General features: G+C 51.4%; 7 protein-coding genes across 7 annotated transcripts; 4 read left to right on the forward strand and 3 right to left on the reverse strand.

The window, feature by feature from the left end:
* Positions 1-700: 700 nt before the first annotated feature.
* Positions 701-2,236, reverse strand: STEHIDRAFT_147741 (FMN-linked oxidoreductase; the record flags this gene model as incomplete). The annotated part of the gene is made up of 4 exons (XM_007305257.1): positions 701-1,029; positions 1,110-1,399; positions 1,466-1,904; positions 1,979-2,236. The coding sequence occupies 4 exons, from the start codon at positions 2,234-2,236 to the stop codon at positions 829-831; spliced, it is 1,188 nt and encodes a 395-aa protein (XP_007305319.1). The 3' UTR covers positions 701-828.
* A 2,328-nt stretch (positions 2,237-4,564) lies between these two features.
* STEHIDRAFT_147742 (FAD/NAD-P-binding domain-containing protein) lies at positions 4,565-6,727 on the reverse strand. Its single transcript, XM_007305258.1, has 8 exons — positions 6,629-6,727; positions 6,366-6,569; positions 6,214-6,296; positions 5,762-6,140; positions 5,694-5,704; positions 5,511-5,635; positions 5,323-5,452; positions 4,565-5,262 (listed from the first exon to the last, which is right to left on the reverse strand). The coding sequence occupies exons 1-8, from the start codon at positions 6,684-6,686 to the stop codon at positions 4,729-4,731; spliced, it is 1,524 nt and encodes a 507-aa protein (XP_007305320.1). The 5' UTR covers positions 6,687-6,727; the 3' UTR covers positions 4,565-4,728.
* Positions 6,728-8,274: 1,547 nt separating this feature from the next.
* On the forward strand, positions 8,275-9,185 carry STEHIDRAFT_122246 (uncharacterized protein; the record flags this gene model as incomplete). The annotated part of the gene is made up of 2 exons (XM_007305259.1): positions 8,275-8,451; positions 8,513-9,185. 2 exons carry the CDS (start codon positions 8,278-8,280, stop codon positions 9,077-9,079), a joined length of 741 nt encoding a protein of 246 aa, XP_007305321.1. The 3' UTR covers positions 9,080-9,185.
* A 464-nt stretch (positions 9,186-9,649) lies between these two features.
* STEHIDRAFT_122247 (acyl-CoA dehydrogenase NM domain-like protein) lies at positions 9,650-12,047 on the forward strand. Its single transcript, XM_007305260.1, has 7 exons — positions 9,650-10,018; positions 10,075-10,273; positions 10,328-10,447; positions 10,498-10,644; positions 10,704-11,226; positions 11,287-11,341; positions 11,394-12,047. Exons 1-7 carry the CDS (start codon positions 9,898-9,900, stop codon positions 11,969-11,971), a joined length of 1,743 nt encoding a protein of 580 aa, XP_007305322.1. The 5' UTR covers positions 9,650-9,897; the 3' UTR covers positions 11,972-12,047.
* Positions 12,048-13,052: 1,005 nt separating this feature from the next.
* STEHIDRAFT_169242 (uncharacterized protein) lies at positions 13,053-14,240 on the forward strand (the record flags this gene model as incomplete). Its single annotated transcript, XM_007305261.1, has 5 exons — positions 13,053-13,171; positions 13,224-13,246; positions 13,304-13,428; positions 13,483-13,576; positions 13,634-14,240. 5 exons carry the CDS (start codon positions 13,053-13,055, stop codon positions 14,215-14,217), a joined length of 945 nt encoding a protein of 314 aa, XP_007305323.1. The 3' UTR covers positions 14,218-14,240.
* Positions 14,241-14,839: 599 nt separating this feature from the next.
* On the forward strand, positions 14,840-16,971 carry STEHIDRAFT_111829 (uncharacterized protein; the record flags this gene model as incomplete). Its single annotated transcript, XM_007305262.1, has 2 exons — positions 14,840-15,502; positions 15,565-16,971. 2 exons carry the CDS (start codon positions 14,840-14,842, stop codon positions 16,969-16,971), a joined length of 2,070 nt encoding a protein of 689 aa, XP_007305324.1.
* Positions 16,972-18,198: 1,227 nt separating this feature from the next.
* Positions 18,199-20,837, reverse strand: STEHIDRAFT_60035 (P-loop containing nucleoside triphosphate hydrolase protein; the record flags this gene model as incomplete). Its single annotated transcript, XM_007305194.1, has 6 exons — positions 18,199-18,677; positions 18,927-18,962; positions 19,009-19,300; positions 19,361-19,984; positions 20,041-20,115; positions 20,172-20,837. 6 exons carry the CDS (start codon positions 20,835-20,837, stop codon positions 18,199-18,201), a joined length of 2,172 nt encoding a protein of 723 aa, XP_007305256.1.
* Between the last annotated feature and the right edge of the window lie 36 nt (positions 20,838-20,873).

A 20,873-nucleotide genomic window follows, 5' to 3' on the forward strand; every position in this document is an offset into this window, starting at 1 on the left:
TTATCGGGAGCGTGTTTTTCCCGCCTCGTCCCACCTTCGGTAAAATTCTGGCGGGGAGGTTGGTGTGAAGCGCCCAGGTGCGCAGACACCTTCCTATCCAAAAAAACACGATCCAGTCCCATCAAAACACGATCCAGCGCGCCTCCGTCACGCCCGCCACACTCCCTCCCTCGCCACCCTTCGCCGGCTTCCCTTCAGTCGCTTTGCTCAGACTCAACCATCCACGGCTCTGTAAAAATTCTCAGAGACGTGCCAATGCTTGAGAAAGCCAAAATTAATTTCTGGGCCGCTTCGCGGCCATTTCCAAAGTCCTGTTTTATTTGTCAGTGATGGTATGTATTTATGTGCATGTACATGTTTCAGAAAATGTAGAAGTACGCTATAATATATGTTTTTTGTTCTCAATGCATGTATAACCTATTCCCCGAGTCCCTTACAACGATCGGCCCATAGAAATCAACCTACAAAAATGAATGCGGCTCAGACCGCACCTCCTTGCAGCGGTGCCACACTCAGCCACACTCCCTTGCTCTCCCGGCGTGTCGTCACTATCCGTCACGTCACGTCACACTGTTACCGTAGCGCGTTTTTTCCATTTCCCAGTTCCACTTCCTTGCGGTCCGAGCGCGCCGTGGTGCCACACGAACGCCACATCATCCTTTCTTAAACCTTCTGCATTTGTACTGCTAACTTTGTTTCTCTTTACATAGTGTATCAAGCTTACTTTAGGGAAGCTTGACTAACGTGGTAAACATCCACACGAGATTACACACAGGATGATTCGCGAAGAAGCCTATCCTGACTGGATGAGTACTACTAAACTACACTTCAAACGACCACGCTAGTCGCAGGAGCGACAGGGAGTTTGCCCGACCTTGCCTCTTCATCGAACAATTTAGCGTGCTTCTCACGCAGACCCTCGGAAAATGGGTAGTCAATGTATCCCACCGGACTTTCGAAAGTATAGAACGTCGACCTGTCGTACTTGTTCAGCGGTACTCCTTCCTTGATCCTGCACGGAAGATCAGGCTGCAAATTACAACAAAAAGCGTCATTGACTCGATGAGATACCACCTTCCGTAGGACTCCGGGAGAAATTTGCGACTTACATTGGCTATGAACATCCTTCCAAATGCAATAATATCCCACGGATATTTCTCAGCAGACAACAGCGCAGTATCCGCCTGGTACCCTCCATCATTCACAAACGGTCTCGCACCCCAAAGCTCACGAATGAAGTTGTTTCCGGAGCCGACGTCGGGAGTGAGCGACTGGAAAATGTCGGCGGTGCCGTCATGACGGGGTTCAGTGGAATGAAGGTAGGCAAGGTCGGGATATAGGGAGAGAATTCGGGAGATGAGGTGGGTGTAGGTGGGGTCGGGGTCGGGAACGGCCATATCTATGCAGATAGTCGCAATGTTATCATCTAAGTCAAGACCCGGAAAGAATAAAGCAAAAGACGCACTGTAACCAGTGAAAAAAGGACTCATCCTAAATGCCGTCTTCTTCGCCCCGACCTCTTTCACCACAGCATCGATGATCTCTAGCGCAAACCTACACCTGTTCTCCGCGCTTCCCCCATACTCGTCCGTCCTCCAGTTCGACACCTCCTTCAAGAAACAGTCGATCAGATACCCATTCCCACCATGAATCTCAACACCATCGAAACCAGCCATATGAACTGCGTTGTGAGCGGCCTGAGCGTGTAGGGCGGCGTATTCCTTGATCTCTGAAATGGTGAGCTCGCGAGGAGTGGTATCGGTGTCGGCGTGATAGTAAGGAGAGGCGGAAACGACATCATAGGTGGGATCGACGGATTTGAGGAAGGAGCCATATGCGGGACGACCCATGGCCCATATCTGCATAAAGATGTAGCCGCCTTTGGCATGTACACCATCTACGATCTACGCAGATACAATCGACGTAATATAGGTGAGGAGACCAAACTGATTGTGAATGTTGGAATGACATGACGAACCTTCTTCCACGCGGCTATCTGTGCGTCAGTCGTGATACCAGGGGCATGGGGCATACCTCCCGCCTTGGGATGAACGGGAGTAGCCTCAGTGATCAGCAGTCCACCAGGAGTAGTTCGTTGGGTATAGTACGTGTATCCATGACCACTTGAATGAACAGATGAGGCGTCGGAGCGAAGACGTGTGAGTGCAGCGAGTGCGACCCGGTGAGAGAGTGTGATGTCGCCGACTTTAATAGGAGAGAACAGAGCTGAAGACATGATTAATGTGATTGATCAACGACTTGTTGTCGGTCTAAGAATCGAGGTCCGAGATGAGATGCTTGGACTTTATACCTTGGTTGCTGTCTCCATTCAAACGTTGATGCAGAGGCTGAGAGGACGGCGCAAATCTTCAGTCAGCAATATCCGTGAAGAAGTCAGAAGAGAACAGTTGACAAACATGTTATTTGACAGCGTTCGAGGAGAAGCTCACCTGAACGGAGGAGGCTGCCGGTGGTCCTCTCACGACAGCCTTTGCATGTGAGTCAGACCATGAAATTTCTTCCTAATGCGGTCAAATCGTCTCTGTGAATGAAAAAGTGGGCTAACAATTGTGCCTACTCAGCGGCACAACCAAGCACTCGCGGTACCGTTAGGCTCTCTTAGATGAGCCACTCGTGTCACCTGGCTGAAGCTTACCAAGTCGAAACATTACGATGAAGTCTCGTGAGATGGAAGACCAAGGGTCCGATCGCGAGTGGTGAGGCTACTGCTTAGGGCCAGAGTGTCTGCTTTAATGTCGACAGAGGTTATAGGAAAAATATTTGTTTCATGGACGAGGGCAGCTGCAAGTCTTGAAATAACCTCGGTAGTGAGAATTAAATTACGACGTATTGAAACCGTCGTGTTTGAAAAGCCAGGACAGTAGACGCTTAGCTAAGAGTGGCTCGCGCCACACGGTGACCGTTACTGGTTCATAACATGGACACGAAACGGGATACGACATTCAGATATGAGCGGAGACTAGTAAGGCCGTCACAACACACAAAGTCAGCTTCCGCGTCATACACGTTGAGGCCTCCAATAACTCACGTACCATTGATGTGTGATCCTCGCGTTATCCACGTCGTCTAAGTAATCTTCCTCGATTGTAGCCCGCAGTTTTTGTCCACCTTAGTTCCACCGACTCCTCCACCATGGAGAGATTTTGCTCACAACACATATACAAGTGCAGAACAGCTCAATTTAACGTTCGATATCCCATCCCAGAATTTTGCTCAAGATGCAGAGCATACACTTTTCAGAACAGAAAGCGACGTCGCCTTCGCCGAAAGACTAGGCAATACAGATCTTCAGAGCCTACCTTTGCCTGAGATAAACCTAGAATTCACGTACCGCATACAAAGCCATACTACCCTACTCCCGCTGCTCCGCGTTTCTCCATTCCATCCTAACTATCCTTTAGGCTACGATACCGCCCCTCCTTTCTTCTAGGACCTTATACAGAGGCGGTTAGATCTCGATCAAAGCGCGTGTTTAGGATCATAAGAGATACGCACAAGATGTTTCAGCAGCATAGTAGACGAAATTTGTGTGCTAGGTGTGCTCAAAGAAAACCAACAGTGTGAGAATCGCAGTGTGGATGCTATGACCACATGAAGTAGCACACTACTTGTGTAGACAGGGAGGAGATGTTGGGTCGAAATAATTCATGATCAATCGACTCGAGAAGTGATGGACCACGGTTAGTTGTGAACTGAGCGAGGCGATTCCTGCCCATCGAGACTGATTGCCGGACAACATGCTGCAAAACGTTGGTCTAGTTTGGTCCACAAGGATCAGAAGTACAGTCTCACCAGGTAGTCTGCAAGATCTTGGAGGGGCGCTTCATCACAGGAAGCTGGGTGCATATATCGCACAAAACTCACATACTCGGGCGGCCGAACGAATCAAAAAGCACTTTGGAGAGAGTGGCTTGCCGCACTTAAAAACGATCTCTCTGCAAATGGACAGGCGTCTTGTCTGAGAATGTAAAAATGAGGCCCGAGTGACGATTGCAAGGCGGTTGTGGTAGCGTGACTGGTTGGAAAACCGACAAAGCACGTGTGTCGGATGTTCAGTTGGATGTAAAAGAGTATTCGTTGGTGTGGTAGATGAGAGAGGCAGGTCAGGTAAATCGCAAGAGTCTAAGGTTACAAAGCTATCTGAGTCCTATCATGCCCTTCGAAGTTGATAGAGTTGGAACTTGGAAGAGGTCGGAAGGGACCAAGAAGGGACGCGTTTATGACGCGCAGCACAATTTGAATAATGGCCGGGCCGCAAAGCTATTGGCTTCCGGGGAGTATCCAATTCAGGCCATTGCTTTCTAACGCCACATCCTGTGGCGCGCAAATTACGACCGTGCGATCCATTTTCACTGTTGCCATCTTTATCGTATGGAGTTCGTATGGTCGACAACGGCTCATGGTAACAATTTGGAGCCTATTGGCCGACGACACATGGCAAAGAATGCCATCCAGCTTTGTGACAGCCTTTCTCTAGATCTGTGGCCCAACTCTGCGGAGACAAGAAAGAGGCTATGATGGCGATGTAGACCGGTGAGTACGCAAAGTAGCCGATGGTGGCTTCGCGGCGGATGTTGCACCAATGAAATTCAAACTTTCTCCGCGACAAACGCGAGCGGCGTTTTACAAGGTTTTACAACAGCCTGTACGACATCTACTATCCAGAGCGCAGAGAGCTATCCGATGAGTGAAGAGTAACCAATCGCCTCAGTCATGTCGCGTCACCACAATCTCTCGCTCTACGCCAAGTCCCCGTGCATCGCCAGCAGCACCATCACCATGACCATTCACTCCTCTCGCTGCCTCCTCAGCCCGCTCCCTCAAAAGACCCCACTCAACCCACCAACTATTCGCCGCATCCTGCGCATCGTAACCCCAATTCTCATAAAACTCCAACCACTGTCTCCTCAACTCCAGATTCTCCGCTTCAGAACTCATATCGTCTCCATCCGAACTCCCAGCTGACCCGTCAGCGGCACTGAGAACATCCTTATCGACAGAGACCTTCTCCTGCTCCTTCCATGTCGCATTTCTAGCGTCCTTCGCTGGCCCTGGCGGCAACGATAGTATCGTCTGATTATCGAGTTCGCTCTCGTGTAGTCTAGTAGCTCGGGGTCGCCGGACGTCTTCGAACGCGTAGAGGAATGTCGGGATTTGGGATGGGTGGCGAAGGTGGGAGAAGAGGGTGCCGAGGAAGCATGCGTCTTCGAGGGCAATGGCTGCGCCGGGCTGTGAGCATGGCTACGGGAAAGAAGGCGCTTGAGTCCCGTAAGTAATTATGATGGGCCGGAGAAGACGAACGGGAAGCGGGTGGGCTGCTTCTCCGACGAGAAGCATGGTCTCCGACTTGTCGACCCACGAGGTTGCTATAGGGGGTACGTCCGAACTGACGCGCTCGAGAGATGGTATGTGGTCAATCACGGCTTGTAGCCTATAATGAAGTTTGGTGAGCCTTGACTCAAATGATGGATCGGAAAACGACTGTTTACCGTGGATCAAGCTTTTCGCCGAAGTTCAAGCGGCTCGTAGGGAACGAAGTACCCCACCCGGAAGGAGCGTCGTCATTGGGATCCTCCACTTGCCAGAAGTTGAAGGACCAATACTCGTCGTGACACTTTCCAGAGAGTAGAAAGTCAGTGAGGTAACGAGACGGAACAAAGGACGAAACTCACCGCAGAATAAGCTGTACATTTTGATGATCAGAGGAGACATCACATCGGGAAGTGTTTCGAACGCTTACCATGTGCATAGTACAGATCCCCCATCCACACCGGAAACCCGATTCGTGTGACCTCCTTCAAAAGCTCGTCCCCCATCATTGTCGAGTGCGGAATAACACCGTTGTATACGACGCGGCCAGTCCGAGGTACCTCGGGTACCTCCTCAATCGTACGCCGAACGATACTTTGATGCCCGTCAGCTCCGATGACAATGTCGGCCGAGTGGAGCTCGCCAGATGCGAGCTTGATGGATGTCTTCGAGTGATTGCCATTAACCGCTGATGATGGGGAGTCGGGATTTTGTGAAGGGGGGACGACAACCTCGACGGTGGCGCCAGTCACTATTTCGACGCCTGATTTGAGAGCGGCGGCGGTGAGGAGTTTGTGGAGATCATTATGCTGAGACAGGCCAGTCCGTCAGCTCTAAGAATATCCGTAGATCTTAGTTTTTAAAGGAAAGGAAAGGACGAACGAATATGCTATACGCTGGGCCACCAAGTTCGCGACAGACTTTATCTGACCATTGAAGATATCCAAGACTCTCCCCTGTCTCGACTACGAATCCACGCTCAGAAGAGCTCTGCGCGCAAAAGGAACTGATGTGATATAGACCGGACCACTCACGATCAATGAACTTGCAGCCCGTCAATTTGGTTCCGCGCTCGACCAACTCGTCCAAAATCCCCCACTTCTCCATGATCTTCGTCCCATTCGGCGGCAGACGGAAGGCACTGGAATAGGGGAGAGTTGGGTCTGTGGATTGTTCGAATACGCGTACATGGTGGCCCGACGATGCAAGGGCATGAGCAGATGCCAGGCCCGACAGACCTAAGAGCGAAAAACAGCCATGAGCAGACTCCGAAAGCGGAAAATTTAGGATGACTTGCCTCCTCCCACAATTATAAAGTCAAGCTTGAGTACGGCTTCTGAAGTAGGACGCCACATGAGTTTCAAGAAACAAGAGAGGGGGAGAAGCGAAGGCTTGGATGAGGGACCGAGGAGGGAATATCGGAGGCGAGTACTTCTGCGAGCGGGAATTCCGTGCTTAAGCGAGGGAGAGCATCGTCGATAGGAGCCCGATGAAGGAACTTTGAGTTGGGCAACCGTTGGTCTGTATGGGGCAGAGCGATCCACGTGTCGCTAGGAACGGCAAAGATACCACAGATCATTTTATTCCCAATCACCGCAGCGTTTCCGTGTGGATTTCCTGAGGGATGAGCTTGTGCACGAGCGGTTACGAGAACTGGCGAGACGGACCATGAGGAGGGCAGGTTGAAGTGCCACTGTGGCGACCACAATGATGCAGAGCCGCCGAACGAACTCGGCACCGGCCGTTCCGCCGGGAATCAATTTTCGCGTGGACAATTGCTTTCTCGTGCTCCCCTCATCCTTCTGTTTTCCATCGATCAAATCCTGTCGGTTGATAATTAAATCTAGTTCTTCCGTCGCCTTTGGTAGCAGTTAAAGACGGCACTGGTTTTTCCGTCCATCTCTTCGCCATGGGTTCCATCTAGGCTCTTGCAATGCGACCTTTCTTGCATGTTCCACCGACTCACCGACGACTTGGAAGACCTCTTATGTACAGCCAGCTTGACCTACGTTGACGTTCAAAGAGGCCCACATTTGAAATATTCTGTGTAAATGTCCAGAATGAGCGATACGAACGCATGGGGGACAAGGTGAGCCGTGTCTGTTTTTCAAGGAATTCTTTGGAAGTTCCCAGATGGCCCTTCGATTCGCCGTATGAGCTAGCGCGATCCACTGCGGCCGGTGTCGCATAAAACAGCATCTTACGGAAGTCCAGGATCATTCATAATCAGCCCTTTTCTCACCTTGTGTCCGATGTAGCCGCCCTTTCTCATCAGCGCTATGCCCTTGGTTTTTGCTTTCCTCATACAGGTAGCTTCTGCGGTCCACGCTTGTCCCCTTGCGCCGTAGCCTGTCGAGATGTGCCTCTGCTTGTCGATAGGACAGGACAAATCACCCTTCACAGGGGCCGGTTCTGTTGAGAACACACTCGGATGATGGCTTTGCCGTAGGCAATTCTACTTCGCTTGGACCTGCTTGGACTTCCTCTCGACAGCAGTCGATGCGGTTTACCCTGTTTTACCTCGGAGCATCAGCCTTTTACCTTCAAGCATTGTTTCCATTTGCAGAACCTGTCGAGCACGAGCACGCCCGATGTTCATTTGAGCGCAATCTCCGAATCGAGGGGGACTATACTATTATCACCAGGCCTCGTCTATGACGGCCTCGAGAGCACGATCAATGTTATTTTGCCGACTCCTGAGTCTCGGTTCAAAGCGTAGTTAGGATTTGTCGAAGCTCGCGATCGCTTAGAATCGTCTTCATGATGCGTCATGATAGGACATGATTCAGCATTCCTCTTCGAGGTAAATTCAAGTCTACGAAATTGTCAACAAGCTCGATAGAACGTTCCTTGCCCATCACCTTCTAGGCCATGTGACGAAAGCCCATCGAGATATATAGCACTGAAATCTTGGCTTCGTGTACGATCCAAATCGCCGTTTACCCCATGTCTTCAATGGATTCTCTCCTGATTCCCATCAAGCTCGTATGCCTCTTCGTCGCGCCTGCCTCTTACTATGTTGCACATACTCCACCGAATCCGCCATCACCTCCTAAAGACAGAGTTGCTACCGGCCAATTTTTCGATAAATTTGTGCGGCACATTGCTTGGTCTTCCAAGGTACGAACCGCTATCACTTGGCCCCTCTCTCGCAGAGGGTACTAAACTGACCCACACTCAGATCATAGTCAGCCTCGTATTCGCGAGCGAGTTCCTCGTCACCTTCAAGACTGCTTATCCCCAAATCTTATCCACCTCACCCGTGGCACCTTACACATCGCTCTGCCCCCACACCTCCAATGCGACTGAAACCGTCTCTCTCAATCCGTCATTCTGCATCGCCGCCCTCGTAACATTCGCCTCCGCCCTTGTACGCGTCTGGTGCTTCAAGACATTGAAGCGGTTCTTCCTCTACGAAGTCGCCGTCCTTGGCTCACACAGCCTCGTTACTTCCGGCCCATACTCCATCGTCCGACACCCCGCATACACATCCGCGATAGCGAGCATAGTGGGGATCATGGTCATGCTGATGCAGTTATCGTATGGGGGTTGGGATCGGGAGTGTGGTGTCGTGTCGAATGTGGTCAGGGTTGGCGTTTGGTGGCAGTATATCGTCGGCACGCTTGCGATTATACCGCTGTTCAGGCGGTGTAGGTTCGAGGACGAGATGTTGAGGGGGAGGTTTACGGAGGAGTGGGATCGGTGGTCGAAGAATGTGCCGTATAGGCTTTGGCCCGGGTTGTATTGAAGAATGTTGTTCGTACAATACTATGAAAGTGTATTATGTACCATGTACCTCCTAATTTTGCCATTCTATGTGTATCTAAGTTTTGTACGACTGAGGAGTGATTGAATTGTTATGTGGCGTTGATGAATTCGTGTGGCGTAATAACGTGAAATGACTGTGTCCAATCGGGCCGTGCGGAGTAGAATTGCGCGCCAACATCTTTCTGCCCTGCTTTGGCCCTGCTGTCTCTTCCATCGATGCACCAATGAATGGAACCTTGGATCTGACCCCGATTTTGTGTAAAAGCACACCGACCCTATGTACGATCCAGGTCGAGGGGCATGTCCTCTGGGTCACCATGTCGTCGGGTCATCCGAATCCCGAGGCTGAGGAGCCTGAAGTGGTAGTCTCAAAGGTACGCTCACGATCATCGCAAGTCCCTGGACGTTACATGCCGTGAGATAGGGACTTATTCCTGTACTTATGGGCTGATTTCTGTTCTCCATGCTAGTCAAGATATGTGGTCTGTCATCATTCATGTGGGTCCGGAGAGGATAGCGTTAACGTTCCTGTGCCACTCGGAGGACGACAGAACTTTTCTTCGAAAGATGCCGTCGGATGCACTAGTATGCACAGACACGGTGACTCATCAGACTAACCTTCTTCGCCTGGGTCTTGTTAGAACTCAAGACTTCATGGACGCGCTCCTTCCCATCACGTTCAGGAGGTGTTGGTTTGATAGCGAGCCATCATTTGCTGCGTAAGGATCGCTTCGCAGCCCAACAGGGCGGCCATAAATACGTATCGCACGATGCACCTCTCGGGGTTAGCTTTCCAGCATGTACCCCACTGCCCAACTTGCTAGAAGCCCTCTTTACCAGCGCCGTCCTGAGGGCTTGACTCTCGACGAGAGAATCCGGCTATCATACGAACGCGCCCAATCAGTCGGACGGCTTTACGGTGTGTTTTGTCGTCTACTCCGATGTGATCCTACCAACTGAAGACTTATTTCGCAGGCCTGACTGCTCACGATGTTTTAACGCTGTCGCCACGATTCTGGAAGCTGCACACGGATCCTATCTTCGCTCTGGACGGTGCCGCCATGACCCTGAATACTCTGCAGTACAATTGTTGTGCAGGCACTCTGGCTATGTTTGCGCGGAGTCAACCTGACCTTGTTCCAATTCTACAACAGGTCCTTAATTTCGATGTCTCGTGAGTCTATTCGTCTCGTAGGTCTTGCTTTCATGCTCATATAACACAATACAGAGGTCAATACTTGTTGACGGAGGTTGGTCACGGCTTGGATGCAATCCATCTCGAGACAACGGCGACTCTGCTGCCAAATGGCGAGTTTGAACTGAATACCCCTACAGAGAGTGCTGCGAAGTAAGCATCAGAGATCGTTTTCTAACTTCTGGTACCTGACTGCCGTGCAGGTTCATGCCACCTACTACTCCCATGGGTATTCCTTGCGTCGCAGTGGTCTTCGCGAGAGCCATAGTAGAAGGAAGTGATCATGGCATCAAGCCGTTTATTGTTCACCTTCATGACGGGAAGAATATGGAACCCGGAGTCGTTTCCAAGTAAGTCGTCGCTGTGAAGGGTATATTATGCTTAACTGATTGAAATTATATTCTTCCAGACTTATACCTCCGCGTGGAGGGTCACGTCCTGTCAATCACTCCATCACTTCCTTTCACCGTGTCCGCCTGCAATATTCAGCTCTACTCGGACCTCTAAACAAGCCCGAGGATCCTCGCACGGCCTTCTTCCACAACATCTCCCGCGTCGCAGTCGGGTCCATTGCCATCGCCTCTTTTAGTATCCCCGTTCTCCGCGTGGCAACTTTCATTGCTGGTCATTATAGCCTGCGTCGAACGGTCGTTGACCATCAGGAAGAGAATTCGAAGAGGCCTATCATTTCATTTCGTACGCAGAAGATTCCGATAACTACTGCGCTGGCGCAATCGTTCGTCTTGCCTGCATTTCACGACGAGGCAACCTCGATATTCCGCGATATGTCGTTCGATCCCCGCGTGCGCCATGCAATCGCGTCTATATTCAAGGTCACTACTGTTCAGCATACTCTGGCGTCGACCTTGGTATTAGGAGACCGCTGTGGAGCTCAGGGGCTATTCGAAGCGAACCAGATTACTGCAATGAACGTGAGTCTTGCGCCCCTCCCATTCGTCTTAGTTGATGAATATAGCTTATTGTTCGTCTAGGCCGATATTCGAGGAGCTTCAATCGCCGAGGGAGACCTATTGGCTCTTTCAATTAGTAAGCCGTTCTGGATTTTTCAGTCATCACCGTCGCTGACACCAGGTATAAGGATTCGCGTCAGAGCTTTTGTTAGGACGTTACACCATCCCCGGCTCTAGAAATCCAGACAGCCTCCTCGCACGGCGCGAGTCTGGCCTGTTCGACGAGCTGCGCCGTTCTCTGGCTTCTATGAAGCATCATCGCAGCCCAGACTTCGATCGCCTTATCCTTCCCGAATGCACTAATCTCATCCAAGCAATCGGTCACCGCATGGCCTACGATGCCGCTGTCGCAAGGTCGGTCGATTCCGTCTTAATCGATCTCTACGTTGCGAGCTGTGTGAAGCTCGACTCCGCCTGGTACGTGGAGAAGGCTATGTTGTCGAGGTACGAGCAGCGCGAAATAGAGAATAAGGCGGTAGATGTTGTCTATGGACGGATCGAGGAGTTCCTGGCTAAGTTGGAGGTTGATGCGTATGTCACTGCGCCAATTATTTCGGAAAAGGAATGGAGTCGGTACGTCGAAGGGATGAAGACGTTTAGGAGAGATGAAGCCACCGTATTCGGCCATGGTAGAGCGATTGGCACCCTTCACCCTGCAGATACGTATGTTAACGGCTCTCATGCTCAGTTCAGGAGCCGTCTGTAATGTAGTTTCGTTGTTTAGAAGTTCTTTTTTTGTACGATTGCGGGATAGAGTATTCGTAATATATTGTATTTTTCTAGGAGTCCCGCAGGTGTGGAGCCTCTTTAAACGTCGGCTTTGTCTTGTTCGATGACAAGCGAAAGGTAGGCCACAAATAGTAAGTAGTAGCATGGATGGTCGCACCATTACAACGTTCTACGCATATACTTAGTAAACCCTTTCGAACGTCTAGAGAGGTCTTTTCTGGAATAGTCCGCAGCAAGGCGAGTAGGCCTAGGAACTCGAGGAGATGGGGATCTGGTTCTGGAGTCTGAGAGTCTGCGAGCGTTCGAATGTGTGATACGCGGGAATAACAACTCCCGGGATGTCGTACGAGCACAACAACATTAACGTGTGATGGGATAAAATACGGCACATGGGATAAGAAACCGGCGAAGGATTTCGTTGATGCGTAAGTCCTAACGGCAGATAGAAACCGTTATGTGAATCAAATGGAAGCATAATAGTCCTCGGAGTTCGGTGGCCCCAAGAAGTACTGTCATCCATCGGGACAACATACGTGCCAGCACGCATCGATGCAAGGAGTTTGAGCCTTCTGAATCAAGCTTCAGGGTCGAAGAGTCTCCATTGCAGCGCGCTAGCCGCCCCATATAGTATCGATCTGATCTTCTGATGCCTCGTCCCAATCGTGCGCAGAGCACCTGTATTGGAGCAGCGTGAGCTTGTGGTCCGCTCTCGATGCTAAAAGAAAACAAGGTTCTAGTCATGCGTAGCCGCCGTTCATGAGAAAATATCAATACTCAAGAAAGAACCAAGAAAATCGAAGCTGCTTACGGGAAGCTGGCGTCTCCTTATCCCGGCATGTAGACAGGACAAACGTGTGGCGCATCATGCGCTGGAGTTTGAGAAGCACAACCATTTGCAACGATGTTATTTTTTCAGATTTCGAAGAGCATGATGACATTCTTGGGAGCGTACCTCGGGCTACCCGCACAACGTCCATGGACCTGGGATTGTCGCTATCTCCCGACGTCCGGACAGGAGCAAAAGCGATACACTGTTTCTCTACCCCGTACTTCTGAACATGACCTCACAATCCGCTGAAACCTCCAAGGACATAGATCCTCGACTCGTTCAACTGAGCTCCCATGTTTTCGTCTGTGAACCTACAGTCGATGCCGCTGTTGACTCTGTGCACCCATCGTAAGTATTGTCCCGTGACCAAGCGAAGATGCAGCACTGACGAACCATACAGTGTCATTCTCCTATTTGGCTGGAGTACGCTTATTTCCTGTGTCCCTAATAACTTGTAATGACTTGAGTGTTCCATGGCAGTGTATGCCCAGGCGTCTCACCTGAGGAGATACGTCATCCAACTCCGCCATCTATTTCCGTCCTCTACGATAATCCTCATCAAATGCGCGGACACGTCGTTCTACTGGGCATCACATCGAGAACAAGTGAGCTGATCATCATCTTGATGCGCACGCAAAAACAACTCACGATCCCATCAGCAACGAAGAATCCTACCCGCAATCGATGTCATTCGGGAGAGATCCATTGGAATGAAGCCATTTAATGGAGTCCTAGTGCATGTCCTGTCTAATGGTGCGTCGTTGCAGATCTCCTTCATGTCTCTTTCCGATGCTCAGATGCCTTGAATAGGTGGTGGCTTCCAGCTGCTCGAGCTTCGGAGAATCCTAGCAAAGACGCGGTTCTTCAGCGATGAGAAGACCCGGCTGGCGAAAGCGCCTATCGCTCTAGTCCTCGACTCAGTCCCGGGAGCGAACGGATTGTCCTCCATGCTCGACGTCGCCACGCCTTCCCAACCCGTTCTCAAAGCAATCACTACCCCCGTTGTCTCAGCGGTGTACCTCCTCATGTACACAATCAACGCGTTAGCAGGAAATCCACCCATCTTTGCCGAGCTTCGCGAGACACTCCACACCAAGAACACGCTCGCATTACCGCCTTCTGCAACACCGAACTGCGCACCTCGACTCTACGTATACTCTGCGTCCGACAAGATCGTGCCGTTTGATCTCATTGAAGCCCATATTGACGAGGCAAAAGGGAAAGGACTCGATGTTACTATAGAGAAGTTCGAGACGTCGGCGCATGTGTCGCACGCGCGAAAGGATCCAGAGAGATATTGGGGCGCGTTGGAGAGACTGTGGCTCAAGGCTGTAGCAGAGTCGCGAGCTGAGAGAACGTCCGAGTTGAACTGTGTTATGAAGAGTAAACTGTAGTCGTAATGTAGCCCGTATATCAGAGCGAAGATTTAACATAGTTGCCGACTCAGTGATACAAGTGTCGAAGTGTAGCACTAGCCCGCTAGAGCGATTTCGCAAAGACAAGGGGAACAGCTGGACCGACAGACGTTCTACCATAAATAATAGCCATATAATCGATGGGATGAGCTGGCAGTCATAGAGTCGTTGCGCTGAAAGATTCCGAGTCCTTGCTGCCCGAAGAGAAAAGCATGAACGACCGATAGCACTGAGCCTCGGGGCACCGCCAGCTACGGTGCAGGAAATAGGCCCACCCTGCTCTCGGAGTCAAAGACGCACCAGGGCGAGAGGCTCTAGAAGAATTTTCTAGACAGATGAGAGCAAAGTGGAGAACGCGTAGTCTCGGATCCAGCCGTTCTCGGAGCCAAGAAGCCGGTTGTGTAGGGAGAGCTGCTCCTCGAACGTCTGGTGCATTTCGTATCGCGACACGCACATCGGTGACGGATCGTCACAATTGTCACACGTTACCGTCGCGTTATGCGCATGTGATCCCGTCCCTTGTGTCCACCGCTGGTCGCGTCGCGTCGCGCCTCAGACTGTAATATCACTCTGCTTTCCTCATCGTTGCCTCCGAGATCTTATGGACACGTTAAATATCGACTCAAACTTTCTTACCGACTTCTTTGACAATTGGGAGGATGATCTCGATTCGGATGCCGAGTCTGTCGGGGATATCGACGAATCCGACCATGAAACATCCCAGACCGCTCGACAAGCGGATCATCGACCGATCCAACAAGCTCACACCGACTCATTCAAAGCTCAGTTTCTCAACGCGGGAAAGCGGCCTCTAGACGCGGTTCACGCTGTGTTTGATGCCTTGAAAACGAACGGGCTCACTCTGTCATGGTTCTGGGGATTGGTGCTCTATGGGGATGAGGAATGTACATCAGATCCAAAGGTCAAATTTGAACGGGCAGGCCTGCTCAACAGTGTCGACTTTCGTGAGAGCATACTGCGTTGCGCGAAACCACCCGGAGGGAGAGCTAAACGTGGTCGCGAGGTAGTGGAGGGCATCGCCACAGAGATTGTCGGGCAGCTCGTTGCTGAAGACATCAAGGCCATAGCTGATCTAATGACAGCAGGCGAGGATGCTCTCAGCCGTGAAAAATTGACAGCATTAGATATGAAAAAGCTATGTGAGGAGCTCAAAGAGAGAGCCTTGACCTTATGGACTATCCTGGAGAAGGCTGGGTGGAGTAAGAGTCAAGTGGAGAGGAACACGCACAAGACACCAGAGAACGTGAGCTCACACTCATCCTTCCCTCACGATGCCACCAAAATATTGACTTCTATTTCTTTCAGGTGATCATGAATGTTATCGCGATTCTGTCATACACTCGTTCCCACCATCACAACCGCCTACAAATGTTTTGGGCTCTGTACCTTAAGCACTGTGGTCTATCTGCTCGTGCATTTGACACTCTACATGCTCTCGGATTTGTTATGAGCCACAAATGGACCTGTGACGCACTTCTGGGCATTGCCACATCCGAGACGAACACGATGGTCAAGTACAGTCGTGAGCGAGCCATATTCGGCACCTTCGACAACGAGAACATACCTCGCAGAGTCTTCTCACAACGCATCAACAACCAGAACATGTTCATCAGCGCAACCGGCGGCACACTCTGGGTTTTACCGAAGCATATACCTGTTGACCCAGAACTAAACCGGAAATACCAGGAAGGCCGTCGTGAAGGGGCCAAGGAGTGTTTCAACTACCGAAAACTCCTCGAAGGCAATGCCGACATCCAGGATCGTCAGCGCGCACAGGACACTTGGCAGATCACTAGCTTCCTTATTAACTCTCCCGCTTTAGAGACTTACCCCGACCGTGGACATACTTTATTTGACCGACCAGTACCTGTCGACGAACTTCCATGTGGCCGCGAGCATATACCGGAGCAGTTCATGTTTTCAACGGCGGATATTGACGAGGCCAGCTATGAGGGTGTGGAGAAGGTTATACATGAGTGGTTCCGTCAGTTGAAGATGGACTCACTGGAGGAGATGAAGAAGACATCGACGGGCAGGTTCTTTCCATGGGGCGGTGACGCACTCACGACCTCCCGGCTACGAGGCCTAGCGCTATACAAGGGACAAGACATCAATAGCTACGAGAGGATGGATTACTTGGTCGGGACGAACGGATTCCTTCATATCATGTTTGCGGTCGCGAATTCGATACATGCACAATACCTAGGCGAGTCGGGAGGAATTGGTCTGAGGAGGGCGTTCGACAAGCTCAAGAGGAAAGGATTACTTACGACATCCATCAAGGGCCCATTCTGGCATCACCTCGACGAAGCTTTGTGGCACGTCGGGGAGGCGATGATTTTGGCTTGTTGGATGGAGGCTACCGGTGTCGAGAGATTGGAGGAGCTGGTCGCATGGCCACCGGAGGCGCTTGCGACAATGGCGGGGGAGATATATGAGAATTTCGCGTGCCGCAAGGCTCTCGCTCGAACACGCACTACTGACCCAGAGGATCAGGACGAAGTCAACTCGCAAGCCATAATGTTTCTTACTGACCTATTGCCATATTTCAACCTTCGCGATTCGATCAAGCGAGGTGATGTCGGACGTATTCAGGACCTGCTTCCGTGGATGCTACTACGCTTTGAAGGTGGATCCAATAGCAACTATACGAAAGAAATCCTAGAGCTACTCCAGGGATTGGAGCGTGAATGGCAGCCGGATGTCAAGTGAGTGATAGAATCCATTGCGAGATGATGGATTGCAAGCTTACCATTCACAACCAGGAACTTCATTGTGCGGCATTGCTGGCTGGTCAACCTCAGCGGCAAACGTGACGGCTATAAACCGGTAGATCAAGCTCAAGAACACAATATCAAGAGAGAGAAATACTCTTACCGGAGTCTAGGACCAGGCGCGACGATGGAGAACCACAGCAAGAGGGCGAAGACAATCCCGGTGGTGGATCTGGTAAAGGACCATGTTAAATCACAATTCAAGCTTGTACGTGCACGTGGCGACAGGCATACAACACCAGTGAAAGAGCAAGATGTGGCGACGTGGCGAGACATTGCCGTAGCAGAACAGTGGTTCAGGCCGAAGGAAGGACGCACATTCAAGAACACTGGTAATCGTGCAAAAGATTTTGTGACAGAAGGGATGGCAAGTTTAGCACAGAGTCGGACGGTGAACGAGTGGTGGAACAATAGAACATTTCCACGGGAAACATCGGAGCGATGGTTAGACGAAGAGAAAAAGCAGAAAGAGGATGAGAGGAAGCGAAAGGCAGAGGAGCTGGAGAACGAGAAGTCCAAACGGCAGAGAACGGGGGAAGAAAGAGGAGCAGGGAATCAATAGTAGATATAAAATGGTACGAGTAGTGTATGTCTGCGATGGGTGGGATGCCTGATATATCACTGAGCGGTCATGACGAGCCTTGCGGAGGTTGTGGGTTATGCTCTGGGTGGTCATGAGCGGCGTGCATGGGATATGTTTGGTGAAGGGAATATGAAGGATACCCGTAGGGTGGGTATGGCATTGGGTTCCAAAATGCAACGCCGGGGTACCGAGGATCCGTTGTGTAGTAGCCGTATTGTGGCGGCGTGTAGGGGTGTTGGGGTCCGCGGTCATTTGGAGGATGGGCTTCAGACGACTGCAAGACCGGATTTGCAGCGACTACAATAATGAGATAGGGATGTTAGAGTGAAATTTGGACAGATTCGCGGGAATAGACGCACCTGTAGACGGCTCAGATACTTTGCCCGTTTGGGCGCGTCCAGAACCAGTTGGACGATGATCCAACGATGGAATACAGCTAACATGAGCTGAAACTGACTGTTCTACGGATGTTGCTGCAAAGATCGCGGTCCTCGCGCTGCCAGGGGAGGGTAGACCTGTATGCATTGACCGCGCGGATGACGCTTCGCATGAGGGATATCGCTGCAAACAAAGCAAGAAGTGTCAGCGTGAAGATGGATAGTGAGTGACGTTGGAGTAGCATACCGGCTCATCAGAAGATTTCGTGGATGGCAGAGGTGAAGTGAGGGGGAGAGGAGAGGCCGGAGGTGGCGGCGTTGAAGGTCGCGTCGCTTCGTGAGAACGCGAAACACGCGGGCGCTTGGGAGCGCGTTCGACGAGCGCCATCAGTGGCTCTTCATCCGACGACGACGACGACGACGAGTCATCGTCGCGCTCCCTCGCCCTCTTCTTCGCCTCTCGCCTCATCTTGGTCTCAGCCTTGCGCGCGTCCGCCTTTGCTCGCTTCGCAACTTCCTTCTCCGCGTCTACACGCTCGTCGAGTTCCTTCAAGAGCTTCAAAACCTCGTCCGCGTGCTGTTCCCTCCACATCCAATCTGCCGCAGCGAACTGGAGATCCTCCGAAGTACGCCATCGACGATACGTGGCCAGGGCCGTCACCACAACGTCCGGCATCAATCCCTCTTCGCCCCAGATCGCATACGGATATTTTGCTCGGTAAGTCGATGCGCGCCACCCTAGCAGGATATTTCTGGCGTCTTCCAAATGTTGATCACGACGTTTGACAGCGCCGCATTCTTTGTCCCGTGGGTTTGTCTTGTCCGCCGAAGGGGCTTCAGAGGAGCATGGAGGTTCGCCCATAGTGGTGCGCTCTGTCGTTTCGGTTTCAGGTGAGTGTTGATCGTGATTTGATGCCTTTGTTCTCTTCTGACCGCAGATATCACAGCACTCTCCGGTCGGTTCTATTTCTCACAGTCAGCACTAGCTTCTTCGCACATTTACAAACTCACTCACCTTCCCGATCCACGGGGTTATTGAAGTACTCATCCGCCACATCCCTGCGGCAGTCACAGGTCTGGATCCATCGCCGTAAGTTCGACTCAACGGCCTTCATGAACTCAACCTCGTCCCCCTCCTCTCTCTTTTTCTTATTCTTCTCCTGAAACACCGTGGGTTGCACCAACAGGTATGCGCTCGCCTGCGAACCCTTCTTCCGACCGGCGCGCCCAGCACGCTGGAGCCAAATCGATAACGATGCCGGAACCATGAATTGGACGACGGACTCAATGCCCGGTAAGTCACAACCCTGTGTTATGTGAGTGTGAGTACCCGAGCTAACAATAGCTGCTGCAGTGACACCACTTACCATGCCCCAAGCCTCACTCGAAAACATGATGTCGGTCTTATCGTCGCAAAACCGAGCGGCCGCGTCTATCTTGGAGTCTTCGCCACGACGGGAGTTATAATAAGCTACGCGTCCTCGTAAGTGTTCTGGTAATCGTTCTCGAAACCATCGCCACGCCTTCATCGAGAGGAGGATATCGTCAAAGAAGATGACGACCTTTCCGAGACGCTCAGCGTTCGAGTCCTTCGGGAGAAGGAACTCGAGCGACTCGAGGTCCGATTTGCCTGCGTTCATGTGCACAACGTGCCAGGTAATGTTCGCGCGATCGTTACCGAGGTTGAGGTGGAAGGTGTCCGGTTTCGAAAAATGGACGGACTTGCGGATAGCTGTCAGATCATCCGGAGTGAGTGTGGCGGATGTTGCGAGGAACGGTGTGTGAGCTGCAAATGCACGAAGGGTCCCGAGCTTTGAGTAGATCTCGCGGAACTTCTCACCCCACTGTGTGATACAGTGAGCCTCATCGACGACGAAGGCTCCAATGCGCTTGGCGAAACAAGCTTTGTTGAGCAGAGAGCGAAATTTGTCGTGTTCCAAGCACATATTAGGTGAGGTGATGACCACATTGATACGGCCGTCTTCTATGTCCTGAGAAAGAGTCAGTCAGCGCTGATGGTATGGAATGAAGATCACGACGAACGCACCTTCAGTATCTTGTCAGAGTAAGTCTTCCCGTTAAGAGCGACTGCCGAGAGGCCAACCTCAGTGAACCGACGAGCCTTTTGTTGCTTTTCATTAGATCTCGAGAGGTAATGGAGACAGTTTGAACGCTCACCTGGTCCGCTTCAAGACTGTTCAAGGGAGAGACCACAATCAAGACCTTTGGCTTTTCCTTCTGGTTCGTCTTCCCGTTCGATTTATCACCACTCTCTTCTTTGCGAGCTTGCTCCCAGTAGAATACCGGCAACATAAACGCAATTGTCTTCCCTGAACCCGTCGGTGCGATCAGCTCACAGTCGATCCCCAACACCAGACACTCCGCGATGTCTAGCTGCCACACGTGAGGTGTGATAGCACCCTTCGAGCGGGCCACACACTGCTCTGTCATGGTACGACGTGCCTCTACTGAATCATAACCCCACTCCTTCTTAGCCCGTTCTCGCGCAGCATCTAGTAAAGCATACGAGCGGATACGTTGGTGCTCATGAAGCTCGGCACGCACCCTCTTCGCCTGCTCTGCACGATCGGACGCTTTACCAGTTTGTGTTGACGAAGAATCAGCTGGAACCTGGGGATTCGGGGCAGGTTTCGAGGAAGGTTTCGATGATGAGCGGTCGGTAGAGGTGCGGTTCTTTTGCTTGGGGGGAGCTGAGGTCTTTGTTTTGGAAGAAGAGGTGAGTTTGGCAGGGGTTTTTGCACCCTTGGGAGGCTGGGCATTTTTGGTTGGGGAAGGCCGTGTTTTCTTGGGAGAATTGGGTGCACTACTCGAAGTGAGAACCATCGGTAGAATATAGTTGTAGTAGGGTACGAGATAATA

Source organism: Stereum hirsutum (genome assembly GCF_000264905.1).
Source record: "Stereum hirsutum FP-91666 SS1 unplaced genomic scaffold STEHIscaffold_9, whole genome shotgun sequence".
NCBI classification, from domain to species: domain Eukaryota; kingdom Fungi; phylum Basidiomycota; class Agaricomycetes; order Russulales; family Stereaceae; genus Stereum; species Stereum hirsutum.